Below are 20874 nucleotides of genomic sequence, written 5' to 3' on the forward strand. Positions count from 1 at the left end.
GTAGGCATTACATCTGGATTACAAAACAGTTTCTATAGTTCCACCACCTGTAGATACAGAGTTTTTATAAAGTCAGTCTAAATTGTCCTGTCTTCCTTCCTGCTGCCTCAAATAGGCTTTTATTTTTAACAGCAGACATTTTTATTTGTCATAGTAGGAAAAACACAGGTGTTACTATTCATTAACACTGGCTAAGTTTATTCAAGTGTAAGGCTTAACAGTGTGACAGTGAGCCAGCAACCAGCTAAATGGAATTCAGCCATCAGTAATGTTATTTACACCTGTGCTTTTCCTAATGTGACATGTCAAAATGTCATCAGTGAAAAAGTCCTATAAAGGCACGTTTGTTCTGTGTGGTTGAGGTGCTTTTAATATCTCACCACTAGATGGCAGCACAAGGAAATACAATCAGTCTTTAGTGTTACACTTTTTAAGATAATACCGCTATGATGATTAATTAAAGTGTTGTTAGGGGTTTTCTCCTGTTTATTTCTTATACCACAGTGTCTGTCCCAACTAATCCATAGCGGCATCTTACATGTTGCATTACTCAGAGGTGTGTTGATGCATTGGTTTTCACATGAAGAGTATTAACACTCTGTCATGTAGGGAAATAAATGTCTCAGCTTATGAGTGAAATAGCTCAGATCCTGATCTTTTACATCCGACGGTGTAACAGTTCCCAGGCATTCGTTTGAAGCTGATGACTGTGATTCCAGGCTTTTTAGTCATATAGCCCATTAAAGTTAAAATGTCACGTGTAATTGAATCTTAGAATAACTATAACACCTAATTCAGCCTTCTTCAGTATTTTTCTGTTTCCTTATGTTCATCTCAACTTTCCAACCTAGAATCCAGTGAAGAAGATTCCAGACACTCATGAGATCACTCTGCAGCACGGCACCAGGACAGTAAGGACTTCTTCTTTCAGTACTCTGTGATTATAATTGTTCCTTATGTGGCTCCATGGAAATTTCTTCAATGGCTTTCTGTTAGAGAGAAGAAGGTCTTTATTCATCAAAAGTGGCTTCTAATCAACACCATATTTTATTTTGTTTTCATTGAATTATGCACACACTAAAACATCTGATAGTTGAGATCTGCATCAGTTAATGTGTTTTCAGCCAAGGTTACCTAACGTTGTCCCGAATTTTACCAATAAGAGCACTGGATATTTTGTGCCAATGAGAAAAGGGCTACACATGTCTTCAGTATAGACCCAATATGGTATCCTGATCCAGTGCTGATTGCAGTTTTGAAACAGTTTAGATTGGAATAATCTGATCGTTACACGAAAACAAATGTTAAAATGTAGTTTTATGTTTTAAATAAGCTAATTGTCTCCTCAGGTATCAGCTCTTGCCTTAGACCCCTCTGGAGCCCGTTTGGTGACTGGTGGGTATGACTATGATGTGCGGTTCTGGGATTTTGCTGGGATGGACCAGGCCCTGCAGGCCTTCAGATCCCTCCAGCCCTGTGAGTGGTGAGTCCACATCTGAGAACGCAGCATGGAACACCAACAGAGTTCCTTAACATGTGGTTAATTAGTTTCATGCAAACAACCAGTATACTCATTGCATTTATGTGTGCCAAAGTCTACACAAACAGACACACACACACACACATTTGTTGAGCTTCATTGAGCCTCATGTTAGCTCTGTGACATCCTTCCTTTTCATTCAAAATGAGCCTTTTAGAAGCAGATGGTTGAGATGTTTGTGTGTCTGTGTGTGTTTATTCTGTGTTTCACCGGGGCCATCATCAAAGATCAAATTCTTGTTTGGTTTTGGGAACCAGTGGGCTGAGCTGGAGCAGGCCTCCGCTTATTAACAGAAAATTTACGCTACATTTAATTTGATTACAATGTAATCCAGTAGCCTGTTTGGTTTACTAACAAGCTGGGCTTCATATAGAAAGCAGTGCTGTTGAGGTCCACTGTTCCTCTCTCTTGACCCAAAAAGGCAACTTGTGAGCTTGGTCTAAAACAAATGAGCATTTGGTGCAATGTAGTGAGCCTTTGAATATGCCAGAGCCACCCAATTTAAAAACAGCATGGTGCTGACCTCACTTTCATTAAAGCGATGGAATTTTTGTGTTCTGTGTAGGAAATGTTCGTGCCCATCTATCCCCTGCTGTGTTAATGCTATTTAAAATTGGCCGAAATTGCTAATCTCACTCAGTCTCTTCAATTGGATACACTGCTGTGCTCTGTAGAATGATATGTGTGTTATTCAGTGTAAAACTGAAATATAATAAGTCATATCCATTCTGAATAGCACTAAAGACGCTTATAAAGTTCTATTTTTACTCTCCATACCTAATTATATTGTTTGTGGTTTGTAATAACCAATTTTTGTAATGTTTATTTTCTCTCAATGTGTTTGATTATGTTTCAAAGAGAGTGTTATCATTCTTTCCATTTCTTAGCTTAACTGTCTGTTGCGTGTCGTAGATCAAAGACCAATCATTTGATGTACATCAGATGTTCTGTTGTTTTGTTCCTATAGCTACATGTATCTTTTGTTTGTTTTTGTCCCTGAAGTTGAACCCTTTGAAGGATTAAAAGTTTCTTTTATAACAATGATTTGGTGCAGAAGTCCTGTACAATCACAGCTCACAGATGGCTTGCAAACAGACACCAAGACACTTATCCGAACTTATCAGCACCACATAAATGCAAACTAATATGATCTTCTTTGTCTCATTGTGTTGTGTGTGTCCCCTCAGCCATCAGATTAAGACCCTGCAGTACAGCATCACTGGTGATGTTATCCTGGTGGTTTCTGGAAATGCACAGGCCAAGGTGTTGGACCGTGATGGCTTCAATGTCATGGAGTGTGTAAAGGGAGACCAGTATATTGTGGATATGGCCAACACCAAGGTAAAGTGGCCCTCACGTATAGGTTAAGCGTTTGTTTTTTTTTGCAACTTGGGTCGTATTTTTGTGGTTTGGCCATCAATGATAAAATTATACTCAGAGTAATGGTGAAATGCTGAGAGCTGGCAACACTGTAAACAGTTCTGACAGGGCAATAAACAATACCGGTCAGATGATCAGACTGGCTGTAAACAAGCCAACAATTTAGCCAGATTCTGGACCACTTTATTTGGATAAAAAATCACATGGGAGAAACCTCATTGCACAGGCTTGAACAAAGTAGTTGGTCTGGAAACTGAAGTAGATTTTAATTGTCGTTTTATGTCGGTTTAGGCAATAATTTCACTGTCAAAAAATAACTGCTGAAGCTACATAAATATAGCCACTTGGGGGCAGCAAAAACAAGATGTGAACACATTATATTACCTTTTAAGTTAATATGGTGAAAATGTCTGCAAACTGTTGCTTATTTACACATCCAGCTGTTATGGAGCAACATTATCATCATTTGAAGTCATGCTTCTGGACACATTTAAATCCAATATTTACCTTCTCTTAGCTCTGTTTTTGGTCTGTGCCAACTCCTGAGAGAAATATCTCGCTCCTTAGCAGCTGAATGCTCCACTATGTTCACCAGCTAGTTGCTACCTGTGTCTGACTGCCGTTTGGTGCTGAGCAGGTAGTGAACAATGAGCTGAAACTTGCTATAAAGCCTCGTAAAGCGAAGGGAAGCTGCAGATTCAGGTGATGATTTTCTGTAGGTTCATCACTTTGCGCCACACCTTTCACATTTTCATTTAATACATTGTTATTATAAAATAATTGATTACAGTTTAAAGCTATTAGGTAAGTATTCATGTTTTCACTTCCATAGCAACAGCGGTGTGCCCAAGAGTGACTGCTAATTCTAAACACAGGCTGGATGCTCTGCTCTTCTGCTCTGTGGCCAGTGCATAATGGTAGCAAGGTGTAGCCATGAGCTGGTTTGTTGTTGTATGTGAGGATAGTGCTCTGTTCTCTCTGACCAGAGGCAGTCTTAGGGGGAGAGGAACACCACATGCTTTCAGGACTGTCGTGGTTCATCTCTTGCTTGTACCTGCATCTACAAAGCAGGATCCTAATTAAGTGCCCATGTTTAGGTTTTACTGTGTTTAAGGAAGCTGTATTGGTGGTCACCAACCATCTGTGCCAGCTGCAGTGCATTTAGACATGGTTTATACCAGCCATATGAATTACTTGAACAAGTGAAGGCCCATTGATTGCAAGTAGTGTTTTCCTGAATGTCCCACATTCTTGTCCTGTTCAGTCCCATCTGGAGATGATGGGAGAGTTTGGTTCAATGAAAATGCGCTTTGGCCCGCTGACAGTGTCCCAGTCGATTAGCTGTGTCTCATGTGATAATTAAGTCCTTGCCTCTACTCTGCTTCTGTTGACAGACAATTACTTGCCTCTTGCCTCATCCCAAAGGTCTGTATACGCAGGAGGCAAAAAAAAAATGGTTTGTTCTGGAAAATATTTAAAAAAACCATACCACTGTTTACAATATCTTGAAATCTTCAAATTGGTTGTTTCCCAAAACCCAAAGAGAGAAGATTACTAAAAGGAGCAAATACTCACATCTGAGAAATTGAAACCAAAGAATGTTTGGTATTTTTGCCTCATAAATGTCTTAACGTAAACCTGACAGATAGAGAAACCTGTATAGTAATTGCAATAAAAAAACACACTGGGGATACCTGTACTGTCCAGAGTAAGTCACATGTTGTTATCAGGGAGGTTTCTATTCTTGGCTCTGTTTGTCATTAACATGCTGTATTTTTGTTTACTGTTAGTATGAGATAGCGGTCTGTTCCTCTTTAGTCATTGGCAATTTATTGTCCTAAACTGTTGAGGAAGAGGAATCAGATTTGTTTAGGAAGGTCGCGGCTACTTCACCCTCATTGTGAAGCCCCTGTGATGGATTCTGTTTATTTTTATGTTATTGCACAGAGCAGGAAAGCAGTCATTCATAGCCCATTTGAGCTTTAACCTCATCATACAGTGGGTGTGTATTTTGCCATAAAAGTTAACAACGTAGAAATTTGTTTTTAGTCATTTTAGTCGTTACACAGCAAGACCTAGGCATTTGCCTTTTATTGATTACTAGATTGGTGTGCTTGAAGTATTTGACAGTGAACAGGCAGACCTCTCTTCCTGATGCACACATACCGATGTCATTTGGTCAACCTCTGCTCCTGCAAGGCTCTGCTTTCTTGAGCATCCTGTCAAATAGTGGTATGTCATGTCTGAAGCCTCTTTGCAGCACACTGAAGTGTTCCTCTCTGACCTGGCAGCGGAGGAGGCCTCTCTCTGGGTCATTCTGCTTTGAAGTCATTTGTTATGAGTAATTCTCCACAGGACTACTCCAGCAAAGGAAATGTCTAAAAGTTACTTTTCTAGGAGCTCACTGTTTGAAGCTGTGACAGAGCCTGCTGCACTTCTTCAGAGTTCACTGGCTCAGTTGTGCGGCATGGCCTATGTCGAGGAAGGCCAAAAGTCAAGGTTACAATGTGATCAAATAAAAGGTCCAAAAATATCCTTTTCCTCAAGGGAGAGCCCTTTAAGGTGCATTCAGATTAAGCAACATAATTAATGTCTCCCAGGACTTTTAGTATGTGTAGAAGACTGGCTAAAGGCCTTATAGTTGCCATGCACTTCATGCTACACAACTCTGAAAATGCACCGTCACAAAAACCTAATAGCACTCCTGAAATAACTAACTGGTGACTTTTTGTGCAGCAGTTTTCACAAATTCACTTTCATTGTTTCCTCCTGGTGACATTTCCCTTTCCACCTGCTCAGCCACATCTAGTCTCTAATTATGAGTTTGTAAACAGTTGTAGGGCAAATGGCAGCCCTGTGTGCTCCACTTCAAAGTGACTGGAAGCTAGCCACAGGATCGGGCCTGCAACAATTTAGTGACTGTTAAAATTGCACAATTTGTTGATAACTTTCACTTTCTGCTCTTTTCAGGGCCACACAGCAATGCTGAATTCTGGCTGCTGGCATCCCAAGAGTAAAGAAGAGTTCATGACCTGCTCCAATGATGGGTAGGTTTTACACTTACCTTGTGTTGCCACAAGACATGCTGTATTATATGAAACACTGCCATGTCTGTTTGCTGTTTCTAACTGTAAATAATAAACTGTAAATAATAGTTTAATTATTCCACATGACTTACCAGAAAAACAAATGTTTTAAATGGTATACTGAGAGATCCAGAACCAACCAAAATCTCCATTCATCTTGTGGTGGTGGAATTGTTATGGATGTGGCAAAATCTGATGATAATATTCATTGACACACCTCCTGAATATTAGGATTATTTGTTCAACATTTATTCAGAATCATCTTTATTGTGCAATTAACTTGTGTATGTCACGTCCAAGGCAATGTTTCAACACTGTATTTGCTCTCATGTCCTCTGTCACCAGCAGGGAGTCCTCTAGTCCAGATTATGCCTCTGAAAAGGGTAGCTTGACCGCACAGCTGTGCATTGACACATGGCACATTTTATACTGGATGAAGTCTAAATGCACCCCTTTTATTTGTATGCAGTGATTTGGACCAGAGCAACACTGCTGGAATGAAGACGTCACACACATATTTATTATCTTTCTGCTTCAGAAAGAAGAGCTTTAGCAGTCTTCTGCCTTCTTAAAAGCAGCACTAGTCCTGTATGACTGCAGGAGCTGTAACCCTTTCCTGTGTGTATAGGTGTGAGGGAATATTTGTGAGTGAATATGTATGACTTTGAGTGAGACCACAGTGATGAGTCTAAGTGAGTGTGACAGACAGCAGTGCAGAAACCCAGGGCTATCATCATTAAGTGGAAACAAGGGCCTGGCTTTGTGGGCAGGCCGTGGCCCAGTGTTTACCAGTGTTACTGCTCTCCCAGATGTGGAGGCTGGTTTATTTAGCTCTTATTGAGGCTCTGGAAATCCTCCCATGGCACGTTAGCACTGGGTGTTGCCCCTGGCCAGCTCACAGGAGAACAGCGGAGAAGAGCGCACAGGGAATCATTCACAGGCAGAGCAGCTGCATGTGAGGAGGGTTCACAGCGGCAGAGCAGGTCAGCACAGCAACCTGAGAGATGGAAGGAAGCAGTGACGGAGAGAAGAAAGAGAGGGAGAGACTGCCTATGGTGATTTACAGGTTAAAGACACTGTCCGTCTATGTCAAATCTCTCATATTGCACTTTTACTTATCATCACATTCACAATGTGCAGTGCAATACAGGGGCTACTTGGTGATTAAGTGCTGTACTTGACTTTCTTGGTTTACTCACTATCCCTCAAATGTTAGCATCTTTTTAGAGGACAACCTGAGATCCTCCAAGTAGAGCTCCTGTGACTGTATATTAAGCTAGACAAAAGAAAACCAGGCATTTGCTGATTTATCCAGATATAAGGGTGTTCTGGAGTTTACTCAGCTAATGTATCCTGCTTCTTGGAACTGAACTGAATTCATGAGAACTTGGGCAATCTCGACACAGCAGGTCCACACTTTCAACTTCTGTTTTACAATCTAAACTGCTAATTTCATTAGTCTTGTTTAAGACTTTGGAAAAACAAAGAAACAGTTTGATTTATGCACAGTGTGTTTGCTTGAATGACTGGAGTGTTAGCCTATTACACTGTTTTGGTGGTTGCCTCATGCTCATCCCTCTTTAGCTTCATCAGTAATGCTCTAGTTATTATGAAGGGACCATCAAACAATGCTTCTTCCTCCTCATGATGTATGCTGCTCCCTCCGGAGAGGCCGGACTGCAGTCAGTGGGCCTCTTGAGAATGGAACAGCAGTCGGCCAATAGTACCAGTGGGTGTCTGGCTTTATCTGCTTAAACATCAGACCAACACCTAGGCTTTCTGTCTTTCTTCCTGTGTCAGTCTAATTAAAAAGCCTTTGTTGTGTTTATTTGAATAGGTTATTAAGCATGATCAGTGGACCGCCCAGCTCCCTAATTAAAGATCCCTCTTAGTTGTGTGGAGTCTCATTCATAAGAACTGCCTCTGAGGTTCTTGAATGATTTCATTTACCCAGACTTTTTCTTACTGAGAGGAAGTGGATGAGAGGGAAGTACTGGTGAGGCACAATAAAGCATCAGCAGGGTGGTAGTGATTGTCCCTGCACACTGAGGGTTGAATGGAGGCTTCAGCAGAACTGCGCAACCGAAGTCTGTCAGTGAAAAGCATTTCTGCTCGGACTGGTGTGAAAGTGTCAACATCTCACATTCTTCTGTCATTCTGTTTGAGAGTGGTGCGATTGTAAAACGGCAAAATGTTTTCCATCATTATTCATGTTTAATCCAAGGGGCCCTAAAGCGTATTAAGCATTGAGCCACTTTAACTGAGTCTTTGCTGAAAGACTGAACACCTGTTTGAAAACTGCAGATTTATTTCTCAGAAAGTGAAGGCAATATGTGCTGGGTTTACTCCCGGTGGAAGTATTTCTTTGGCTGGACTGAACTTGAAGTGAACTAAAAATATGGCTGAGACTTTTGTGAGCTGCAGACTTTTCTAAAGCCCAAACAGTAGAGACTTAAAAATTCTTGAATAAATCCTGTTAAAAGTTAAACCATACCGTACTGTAGAATTGTTAACAAACTATAACTAACATTGTGGAAAACTCTGCAACGGCATGACACACTGATTCTTGGTTTTACTTTATGTCGTTTTATAGTCCCCCAAGAGAGCGATGAAAAACTCATGTTATGCTCTTTTTGTGACTGAAATTTCAGCCAGTGGAGCAGAGGATAGGACAAACGGCGACTTTCTAATTGGGACCACATGTTACTTCTGTTGAGTCTTGAGACACACTTGTGCATGTGCACACACAAATACACAATTTGAGGAATGTTTCGAGGAGGTTTGAATGCCAGGGATTCCCTTTGTGCTGGCCTACTGTCAGGGCTGCAGCTGGAATTGTATGTGTAGCTGTATGCAAGGAGACCCAGAAGGCAACATGGCAAGTCATTTTACTGCTGAGAAACAAATAATTTGTCTTTGTCATGCGCGCAAACCAAACACATGATGTGATACATGTGACATATTAAAGAATTACCATTGGAGAGCATCCACAACAATAGAAAGTCACACAAAGATGATTTAAGATCTGCTGCTAGGATACATTCTAGTATAGTAAAGTTTTTTTTACATGGAAGTAGCACTTTGCTCAAAATGTGTGTCTTTTAGCTTTGAGTCAGTAATAGTGATAGCTTACTTTGCATTTTTTAAGGGGAAAAGGCATTACTGCCGAGTTACTAAGTGTTATCTGCGTGACAGAACAGGGATGAAGAGTGAGGACAGACATCACATAGTGTGTGTGAGCATGTTGGGGCGATTCTCACATTCACATCACATCAGGTTCATCCATAGTCCAGCTTGTCTTAAACTGTTGCTCGCCTTACAATGCAAGTGTTCCATATCCTGCCCAAGAACGCACATACCATACCTTTAAGGAGTGCATTTATCCTTCTTGTTCAATTTACAGACATGGAATTTTTGACTGACAGGAACCTTTAGTACTTTAGTGTGTGAATACAGTTGTTTGTTTCTTGTCTTACCCAACTAGATGTGAGGCCACTTCATTATGGAAGTTCTTATCAACCAGATTGCTTGATTAAATCTGAAGAGCTGTCTTGACTTCTTTTATCTATAGTCAAGCATTGTGCACCTGTAGTGTGTGGTCTCACCTGCCCCGCTAAGGCCTTTTTAAGGTAAATTTTTTACTTTTGAGCCACACTAATAATATTGTGATTTTGCTTGAATCAGTATCTCACTGTACCCACAGTGCATCTGTGCTTAGACCGCAGTGTTTCTTACTTTTGTTTCCGTGCTTGAGTGCCACTGTGTGTATGGCTGCTCACAAATCCTTCTGTTATCTTCTTCAGCTGCAATTTAAGATGGAGCATCTTCCCCTCTTAATCCGCCTTTCTCATAACAGAGCCCCAGTTAGTCAGTCAACCGGCCATCGGGCAACACATCCTATCGTCATCACTGAGATTTGACCAATAAACAACCTTATTCAAGACGTACGCCTTGCTTATCCCTCTCTGTTCCTTATCTCATCATCTGGGAAAGATATCCCAGCAACCATCACTCCCACTAGGCCTATAACCTGACAGACAGATAAAATCTGGGGCCTGGGGAGTTGTCACTCCTCAGTTGATGTGTGAATGAGTGTGCTACCTCGTAAAGTGCACACGCATGACTGAGGATGTATGGGTCTCATTTTATTACATTCACCCCTCTGTCTCTGAAGCGTTTGTGCGAGGAACAGGGGGCTGCCGATTGAAGGGAAAACAGGGTTGCAGGGAAGAGGAACAGGCGTAGGTCTCGCCCTCAAATGTTTTAGGTGAATATTTTGACATCTCATACTCTTTCATTGCTATTACTTTCTCAAAACAACCACCTCCTCTGAGAAAATAAAGGTTGAGACTGCCCCAGATGTTTCCGTCTGGAATAAAAGGTGCCGCTTTAATTGGGTGAAACTGCAGTTCACTTTTATTATTACTTCTTTTGATCTTTGTTGCTCTAATGGGGTACGTAAAGTTTTTACACTTTCATTAACAATTATAGAGTACCAGATATTAAAGCTGAGCGTTTTCCCATCGCTGCCCTGCTCTGTATCTTGCCCCTGACAGGTGAGGGTGTGCAGTCTTTAGCCATGCGCTCGTGGTTGGCTCCACACTGGTGGGCTCCGACCTCTCTGCTCTATCCCCCTGACAGCCAGCACTGCCATGTTTTGGAAAGAGCCCTTTCGATAAATAGCATTCCAGCTTTTGTGTGGTGCGCAAAAGGTTATGTTGTCTTTATTGGCCTGACAGACGCCTACAGTCTTCTGTAAATAAAATAGAGATGTCTGCATGAGGCAGCAGGTGGACCACTTTGTCATCCAGTCCATGGCTATCACTCTCTCATTCACTCTCTCACGCACACTTACACACACACACGCACACACATCTCTGCTCATGTAAACACTTACTGTATAATGCAGTATCCTTCAGGTTGTACTTCTTTTTATACGTGGCTCTTTTTTTTTCCCAGCAAGAGAGAGATCTTTTGATTTATTAACAGCTTTGGTTTATACGGATTTAAACACAACTGTGCATCAAATAGAGTTTTATTTGACCCTTGCCAGTTCTCACTCAAACCATATGTCTTCAGCTGGCATTTGTATCACATTGTTAGACTTATCCAAACACAGTTGAGTGTGTGTGTGTGTGTCTGTGACTTTTTAGCCGGGCCATGGAGGAATCCTTGCCTGGCTGTTAGTAGCAGCCCTGCCTGTATGTTTATACTCCTCTGCTGACCTCATGACCCAAAGGTCATGATGCTTACTAAAGCAAGCAGTGGGTCACAGACACATTTGGACACACTCTGTCTGGCATGAGTGTTGGTGTGGGTGTGTGAGAGTTGACTAAACATGTTTGTGTGTAGTCAGGTAGTTCAGTAAATAAATGTGGAGGTTTAAGGCTCTGGAGGTCACTTGCAGTGCTGGTGGGTGCCTCAGTTCGTCCTCTGTCATCATTACGGTCTTTTCATTTATTATTTTCTATATCTCTCTTTCTTTCCTCTCTTATACCTTTTGTTTTTGGTTTTCAAAAAAGTCATGAAAAGATGCGTAGCTAGTTCAGTGATTTAAGTGAGGTGGGTCGAAGTTGTATTCAACATCCCTTGCTTGAACATCCTCTAGACAGCCAACCATGCCAACAGGGTCAAAGGTGAAATGTTCCACCTTGTTTTAACCTAAACAACTTGGTGTTCTCAGATCATCGTCCACTCTACTTTGAAATTCAAAGTATGCAGCTTTGACTAGCCTAAATAATATTCTAAGGGCTTTTTTGAGTACCTTCATGCTTCTTTTCTTATTTTAAGTCACATGAAGTCAAATGAACGATGTTTTGAAAGTTAATATTCAAATTTCAGGTGTATTTTGTATTTAATTTGTTGATTTCACTTTATGTTTTCATTTTGCATTGTTTGAGCCTAAATATATGTACATTCTTTTATCCTTGATGGATAAAGGGGAGTATTATGAAGGAAGTTATAATAATGTTGTAATAAACAAATAAATAAATGAAGAATGAAATAAAAGTATATAAGTAATATTTTCTTTAAATAACACAATCTATGTCACCAGTAGGGATTCTTGTTGGGCTTAAATGACTTTTTGGAATAAAACCTTCTATTTGCACGTATATTGTGTGAAAAATCTGCATTTTAATTCCTCCATCTCAGTGATCCAGGTTGTGTAACGTGTTCAAGGATTTCATGGAAGCTTTAGACATGCCTGTCAGACTGATATACTGTTCTGCGGTTTGCTAACCCCTCACCCTGCAACACATAGCTGCCTAACCTTATGTTCATGAGACTGGCTGGAGCACACTGTATCTCTGTGATTCTGATTTATTATGGTGGTTGACAGTATTGATGACCAAATATGTTTTTGAGGAATAGATATTTTATGAGCAATTTATGACTGTTGGGTGAGGATAAATTAAATTACATTTCTGTCTGTCCACAGCACTGTGCGCACATGGGACGTGAACTCAGAGAAGAAGCACAAGTCTGTGTTTAAACCGCGCTCCTTCCAGGGGAAAAAGGTCATCCCTACATGCTGCACTTACAGCCGTGATGGGAAGCTCATTGCAGCAGGCTGCCAGGATGGCACCATCCAGATCTGGGACAGAAACCTCAGCGTGAGTCTGAAAACACAAACACACACACACGCACACACATACCAATCACCACAATGTGCAGTAGGTTGTAAACATAGCATGTCTGTTTTGTTATGGCCTCTGGTGCAGAGTCATGAGACTTGGGTCATCTGGTCACAGGCCAGAGAGGTCAGAGTTCAACAAGTCACTGACCAACACAGACCAGAATTCAAAAGGCCTGGCTTTAAAATGCATTTGTCCAAACTGCAAATAGGTGAGAATATTAAATAGCCTGTCTGACCTGTCTGACCTGTATTGACCCCTGTTATCACACTAACCAGGTACATGGCAATGAACATGCTCTCATTCTATCCAAACACTGGTAACCAAGAGTCTACAGCCATGTCAGAGGCTCTGTGAGGCTGTACTTAGACACAGCGATGCTTTGAGCTAAATGCTAACATCAACATGCCACTAGTATGGCTGAAAATAGCTGTGTATGTTAATGACGTGTAATGATTGAGTTGAGTTACTTGAAAGTTACCGGGAGGCCCAATCACAATTTCTTGCTGTACATTTTCCACTATTAGTTAATTAGGCAGTTAAGTGATCAAAGTGCTCATTCCATTCCTCAAGATTCGGTAAGATGAGGTAATAGTTGATCTTGGCTCCTAAGCAGCATTGCTCTCACTTATTTGGCTGTTTTCACTCGAGTTATTTGACAAATTGTCACTGTAGTGAAAAATGACTTTCACTCAGTTCGGGAGAATGCATCTCCTCCATCTTTCACCGAGCATATCTTCTGGTTCTCTTTAAACTTTTTTTCAAAAATGGTTACACCGTAACTCATGTCTGCCTGTCCTCCTGTGTGTCTCTCTTCTTGATCGCTGTAACACTGACGCATTTCTGTTTAGTAAATGGGTAGCAAAAGGAAATGACGTGCTGTTGTTTCCTGTTGACCAGTGATGGAGCAGGCTTGGCAGCCAACTGCTCGCTTGCAGGTTCACACACAAAATTCACCTCCACGAAACAGATGGGAAGAGGAAAAAACGAGGGGAGAGGTGCATATCTGTTTAAGAGGGGGCTTAGGGGACTGCGGCACTCATAATTCAGTATTTTCAATGTTGATATATTTCCAGTTTGGTATTGTCGTTCATTATGTTAAGCTCTTTTGCAAACACAGTTTCATAAGTTGCTTTTTCCACGGTGTGAGAAACTGTTTGTGGTCACTCACCTGGGAGTCCTAAAACACCATAAAACCCACACTTAAGACAGGTAATAAAATTGATGGAGTACTACACAGATATTGCTAAATACATTCTACGATAACCAGCATCCAGCATAAGACATCTAGTTGTTTTTCTGCCCTCAATGTTTTGGCAAATTTCTACTCTAATTCTTTGGTTCCACTTAATATCCTTTCATCTGTCCAACCCCATATGTGGACAAGGTTGAATGCTTCTGTTATTTCATATGAGAATAGTGACAGTGACAATTAAGCTGTAGTTAGTGAGTTGGAACAGCTTGATTGGACAGAGGGGCTTATCCAGATTAGTCAAATGAGAAGTAGGCTACATGATAATTACTCCAACAGTCAACTTCATAATCACAGGACACAAAAAAAATGTTGGTAGATGAAGGATTTGTTTTCCTTGTACCTACTTTTCTATTGTAAGAGCATTTGTGCTTCCATGTGCCCGTGTTGCATAGACTCTCATCTCTCCTCCACTCACCCATCATCCCACCCCTGGGCTGCTCATAACAGCAGGCTGCGAGTGATTGGGTTAAAGCTCTCCAAATTTATTACCCCTCTTTCTCCAAACTAAATATTTACCCTGCGTCCCATAGCAGCTTACAATAGTCATGTCTGTTGCCTGACCACTGGAGCCTGTCCTGTCTGAATGGCTCAAGAATTTAGTTGGTGCCCTCTGCCCTAATCAGCAACCTGTGCTGCTGACTCGAATTCAGCCACAAGCCTAAAAAGGAGTTTACCTCCCGATGCTTCTATTGCTGCTCCCTCCCCCACTCAACGGAGGCCTATCTCCTGTTGTATCGCCACTATTACTCATGGGCAGAATATGCAGGCAGATCAATCACGATCAATCATGTACATGACCTTGATCTAGCGCTCAGCCTTAGAAGAAGCTATTGAGGATGACACATTGTGCTCTTGAACCCTGACATGACTTGATTGATCCTATGATGGGGAGTCAAGTAGGTCTCTTTTAGTGGACTGCCACAGAGTGTGATTGCATGCTCATTCTCTGACCAGAGGGGTCGGTGCCAGAATTACAAGGCTGCATTTAAATGGTTGCCAGGTAATGTGCAGTCTGTGAAAGTTTCGGCATTGAGGGTGCAGACCTCCGTTCAAAAACATTACCACAGAGACCTGGGGAATGTTATGATGTCATTGGTGGACTTGGATGTTTCCAGACTTCAAAGTGGGACCCTAAAAGAGGTGGTTTTGATGAACTACTCAGAAGGGGAGTGTTGTCACGAGATGACATGGCAAACTTTCACTGGTTATCTGGATTTGCCTGGCTTTGTTACTGCAATCGATCTATAATTACGAGAGAAACCCATCCCCCCAAAGAAGTTTTTAATTCGTCCAGAGATGAATTTAGACGTATAGAAAGTCTTTTCTTAATTTTTGATCCTTTATGATTCCTGCCTTCAGCCCATGTTGTTAAAATGACGTTCCCTTTTCTCCACTGAACATCCTGTTTTTATGCATAAATTGACCACCATCATTTTAAAATTACCGGCCAAATAAGATCCTAATGCGACTTTGCACAGTATAACTGTAAACTAATGACATAAAAGATGTGGCTGTGAAAAATTAGAACATACAATCACAGACAAACGTTTTGAAGTCCAATGAAATGTTTAGAAAACTGTGTAGGATCTGTGATAACCGGCAAGAGTCATGAACATGTTTTCATGAAAGCGTTTGACGCTCAGACTGGAGCACCAGGCTATCTAAAGACAGTCTGATTGTAAACATTTACACTGGATCTCAGTCCTGCAGCCACATGATTTCTGTCATTGCCACACAGCGTGATCTTCCCTCCTTTAACCCTTTCTACATGTGGGGGAAAACAGTCACTAAATAACCTTCAAGAGGTGCTATTTATCAAGTGAAGTATTTCAGTGTGCCCATTCCTTGCACTTGGTTTAACCCTGGACAAGGACTTTGTACGGAGTCTAACTTTTCTGCAGTTTGTAGCTGAGACGCAGTGCAGTTAGTTTAATGGAACACACTGTCAGATTATGTGGACACTCACTCCAGTGTGATCCTCTAACACACACGCGGCTTCACCATCACCACTTGTTGATTTCCATGAAAGATCAGAGCAGCTGTTCAGGACTGCGGTTTGGCCACTTGATCCTCAGAAAGCAGCAGAGGTCAGAGTGAGATGTTACTGACTGCACAGTGGGCGCGTCATTAAGGCTTTCAGGTGTGTGGTTGTATGCCAGTATGGAGGTTGGGGAAAGGCAGAGCCTCGCAGTATTTATACAGTGATACTCAGATAGGGCGGTTAGGAACAGTTGGCCCTGTGGTAGATTGTTATCATAGTCTGCTGAGGATGAAACCCAATGCTGTGTTCCTTCAGCTATTTATCAACTCCTGCTGCTGAATAGGAGTAGATGTGTATTACGGCTGTGTGTGCGTAAGTGTGCATATGGATGTGTATACACAATCTTATATGAAAGGTGTACACGCATATATGAAGATAAATACTCACATTGGCTTTCTGAATAGAACCGTGAAAATTTAGCCTGATGCGAGGCTAGGGAGAAGTGTACAGTTTGCAGAGGATGTCACAAGGCGTGAGAGAAGTTTCACACTGTGTATGAGAATCCGGTTTCACAAACCGGCTGTGTAGATTATCACAGGAAGCAAACACCATGGCATCTACCAATGCCAGCCAACATCAGGATAGTAAATAAACACTAAAGCTTTCACAAAGCAGTAAATGATCTAGAAATAGCTGGAGTGGGTGTATGTTTGCAATAAGCAGCTAGAATAACTACTAGCTACCTATTAAAGGCACTACTTTTACTGACTGATAGATTATTAATCAATCAAATCAAGTTTAAAAAAATATATACTTATTTCCTGCATTGTATTTTTTAGGTTACAATATTTTGATAGACCATTTATTGTCCTTGTCTGTGTTTTTATTTTTATAATTTACTTCAGAGTTGGACAAGGGCTGTCATTTTCTCATTCCACCTGTTTGTCTGGTAAAATGAATGAAGAATATTTTTTAATAAATGGACATTGAGAGCTTTTTTTTGTGCAAACAAAACAGACACTAAAGACACAATAGCATTACAATACAACAAATGGGTAAAAACACAGCATGTGCTAACAACAGATGGTGTTAATCTTAAAAAGAAAGACAAAGATGAAAAGAGGCAAAAAAAAAACTTTGGGGAATAATTCGTCATGGGTCGAACAGGAGCCCATAACTTTTCTCACTAGTTGACCTGAGAAAACCTGTGGTTATAGTGAAAAATATTCTTTTTGAGGTTATGTTTTTATAAAACCACATTTCTCTCCGGAGTTATGTGAAACAGATTTCACCACCGTCTCCTCGCAGTATATTTATGGTGTAATATTTACATGTTTGGTGCCATGTATTCTCACCCTGCAACTATGCACGTCTCAGACAACTGGACTATCTTCTCGCCTAGACCAATTTTTATGATGTGCCACTGAGCTTCAGTTCAACAGACAAGATAATTACAAGAAACTGGTTCATTAGCAAGACCCTCCCGTTCATAGTCCATTCCATTGTCCATGTGCACATGACACAGCTGTGCAGTGGTCATTGTGATTGCTTGATTGTAACGGGGGCCCCAATGTCTTTTTATTTATTTTTTAGGCTGTACTTTAGGAATTGACTACTTTATTTGATCAGTCAGTCACCATGCACCCTCACAGTATTGTGTGTTTGACTGGGTTTAAGCCTTACACATTATGCTTCAGCTGCTGTTTAGTAGGCCAGAGATAGCCAGTGGCCAAGCTGTTTCATACCTGCTGTAAGATTAGAAAATTTGGTTTTTATATTAAATTGACCTTGTGACATTTCTCAACCAAGTCAATTTCAATGCAGCAAATAAAAGAATAGGTAGATAATCAATGATAACAAATGAGGAGAATGGATTTGAGTCAAAGGTAATACATGAGTAAAATGAGAATGGGAAGCAGAATATTATCCCTGGAGAGACTACAGAGGCTAAATGGCCAAGGCCTGAAAAAGTGGAATCCACGTTATCTACAGTTCAAGGTAACAGTGTTATCTGTCTCTTCCAAGTTAATAACTTCCCTCCATTTACTTTGGAAGTGAAGTATGGCCTCGTTTCCTTCTTGTATCATAAGGACACATCACTCATTCACCTCACGCTCCACTCTCTCCTTCTCTTTTTGCCAGCATTTCTCTATCTTATCTGTCTTCCACACTCTGTGCTCACTTCAAATTCCTTATCCAGCTTTCTGAGTCAAAAGCCTGTATTGCTGCAATTCTCTTTTCACTGATTTATTTGCATTCCGTTTAGAATTAATGAAAATGTAGCTGTATAAACCAAGGTTATGTTTGTTTGAGTGTTAGCAAGCCTACTTCCCAGACTATTGCTTCACCGCTGTCTTTTAATGATCGATCTCTGTAATCTGGCTGGGCTCAGGTAAAACTGAGGCACTGGGAAGTAAATGCAGGAGGAAGCAGAGAGAAGACACCAGCAAAAGTGACATTACAATTAGATGGTTAATTGATTTACAGACAAAATGAATTGCCAACAGTTTTGATAATCGGTTAGTCATTTAAGACATTTATCAAGCCAAAAATGTCAGACATTCACTGGTTTTAGCTTCTCACATGTAAGAATGTGCTGCTAATGTATTTGGATTTTGGACTTTTGGCTGGGGAAAAAAACAAGCAATTTGAAGACATCACCATGGGCTCTTGGAAATTGTGATGGACATTTTAAAGACTAATTCAGATTAATCGACAATGAAAATGATAACTAGTTGCATCCCGAAATCTAAAGTCAAAAGTTATGGTTAGCCAGAGTAACATGAATTTTAACGTCATCGTATTTGTTTATTGGTTATCTCCTTCTTCACTTATGTTCATTGTCCACATTTTGAGTGTACTTTCAGTGAGCTTTTCTTCTCGCTGTTCCTTTTGTGTGTATGTGTGAGAAAGATAGAGAGAATTGTGTGTGTGTGTATGTTGGGGTTGGGGGGTTGAGCTGGGTTATTTCCAGCCTGGTGCTTCAGACCTTGACACACACACCCTACACTGCACTACAGCAGTACACCGCTTGCTCTGAGTGAGCACTGAGAAAGTACATGAAATGGCTGTCCATTTTGGAAACAGCTATTTAGACAAGAGGTTAAAATGCTTCTGTTTGCAGGGGGGGATGGTGCGGTGGCTGGGATTAATAAGGAATATTTTGAAATACTTTTTTTGTTGGTGGTTGGTGTATGGACATTTCTCGTGGTTTACGAAATGTTCCTAAAATGCCACCATTGCTCCCCTTTCTCCTAAAACAGTTTTAAACATCTTGTCTGTTTAACCCCATAAACTACAAAAGTGAGATTCCATTCTCTGTTCTCCATACAATGACCCTCAACTGAAATGTCACTTAACCTACTTGGTTTTCAGTGATACATGCTGATCATCACAGCCAAGCTGAGTAAGATCACATTCTCATATACAGCAACATGCCAGGGAAATAGTTAGAAGGGCTTGATGGTGGAAGCATTGCCTGGGAAGCTGTAATATTCAGTGTGCAGACTGCTTCTCTTTTTTCATTGTTGCTATCTTGGATCTTGGATGTGCACCGTCTCTGTTGCAGAAATACATATAACCATATTTAGGGCTTCATTGGACATTGGTCCACATAATGTCAGAAACTAAAACTTTCCTAAAACCGAGGAAAATGTCTTCTTTTGGCCTACCGACAGCCAAAACCCAAAGAGATTCGGTCACATAAGAAGAAAAAAAGCAAATTCCTCACATTTGAGAAGGTGGAAGTAGGGACAGTTGCTGGAAAAAATGATAAATCCATTATCAAAATAGTTGCAGATGAATTTTCTTTCAGTAGTCTATAGTCTTTCATCAGACCTTTACCTGCCTTGTAAATGCATGTCATACCTCCATACCAACAGGTTGTAACACAGGCGTTCTTTGAAAAATGGTAGTATCCAAACCCAAGCCAAGATAAACCCTGATGACATCATTGGGGTTATCATCAGATAACCCTATATTTTCTCAGACTTGTCAAAGCTTCTTTGAATCGATAGAAAACGTCATACTACTTTCACTGGCTTGAAAGTACCCCCCATAATTAGTAACCTGATGAATGTGTAAAATTACTAGAGTTCTCCTTTAACAGTTTTAGGAAAAAGAGTGTGTTACTTATTTACTAACCCACACTTTTAGAATAAGACTTTGTTTCAACACTTCTTTTCAATGTCAGTCTTCTCAGCCTCAAACTACTGCTGCCTCCTCTGCTCCTACGCTAAGTGTTGTTATTCTTTTGTTATTGATCCTGGCGGTTGTTGATATTTTGATGTGACACTGTAAAATAGTTGTTGGCTGACGTAACACTTGTTTAAGGATGGCTTATAATAAAGTAAATAGTAAATAATAAAGTCTTATGTGCAGTATTGGTAAACCGTACACAGCAGAATATTATAATACTATTTCAGGTAGGAGCGAAAAAAACATCTCTCAGACAGGCACCTAAGCTTGCCAAGGTAAATCTCTGTGGTCTGTAGTCTTGCTAAAGAGTGCGGTGGGTAAAGTGTGTAAAGTTGCCGGTATTTCATAAGCTGTATTGGGCTTCATAGTTAAATATATAGTATGGTGTTCAAGGAGGAAATGGAAACCGTGTGTTGTTTTGAAAACACCGAATGAAAAGGTCTTTTTGTTACTGCAGCGACCGACTGAAACATCTGCTGCTGAAGCAGAGCATCGTCAGTTGCATCCTGCAGTACATTAGGAGATCTTTAATATTGATGATCAGTAGTGACAAAGGCAGCGTGTTTATGGAAAAGGCAGAGAGAGCCAGGATTGCACTATTTATTCATTTTGTTCTGTAATTAATCAGTTACATGTAATCTAGTTTTTTGTCTCTGTAATGGGCTTGTCTGTAATACATATCAACACTGTGTAAATAAATTCAGTAGTAATAAAGCAACTGTTTCTACTTTTCATTTGCACGTAACTATCATTGGACTGTTATCATGACCTCTGTACTACACTTTCATTTCATACACAGA

General features: G+C 40.6%; 1 protein-coding gene across 1 annotated transcript in view; it reads left to right on the forward strand.

Annotated features, from left to right (window-relative positions):
- LOC118332495 (WD repeat-containing protein 70) overlaps positions 1-20874 on the forward strand; it is a gene marked incomplete in the record, with an annotated part of 38882 nt that overhangs the window by 2860 nt on the left and 15148 nt on the right. The window contains 5 exon segments of the mRNA XM_035667805.1: positions 852-911; positions 1350-1483; positions 2728-2881; positions 5891-5967; positions 12446-12620. Of these exon segments, the coding sequence (XP_035523698.1) occupies positions 852-911; positions 1350-1483; positions 2728-2881; positions 5891-5967; positions 12446-12620 (600 nt within the window).

The sequence above is a fragment of the Morone saxatilis genome, unplaced genomic scaffold, assembly GCF_004916995.1.
Source record: "Morone saxatilis isolate NCDOM2014 unplaced genomic scaffold, NCSU_SB_2.0 Contig21, whole genome shotgun sequence".
In the NCBI taxonomy this organism is placed as follows: domain Eukaryota; kingdom Metazoa; phylum Chordata; class Actinopteri; family Moronidae; genus Morone; species Morone saxatilis.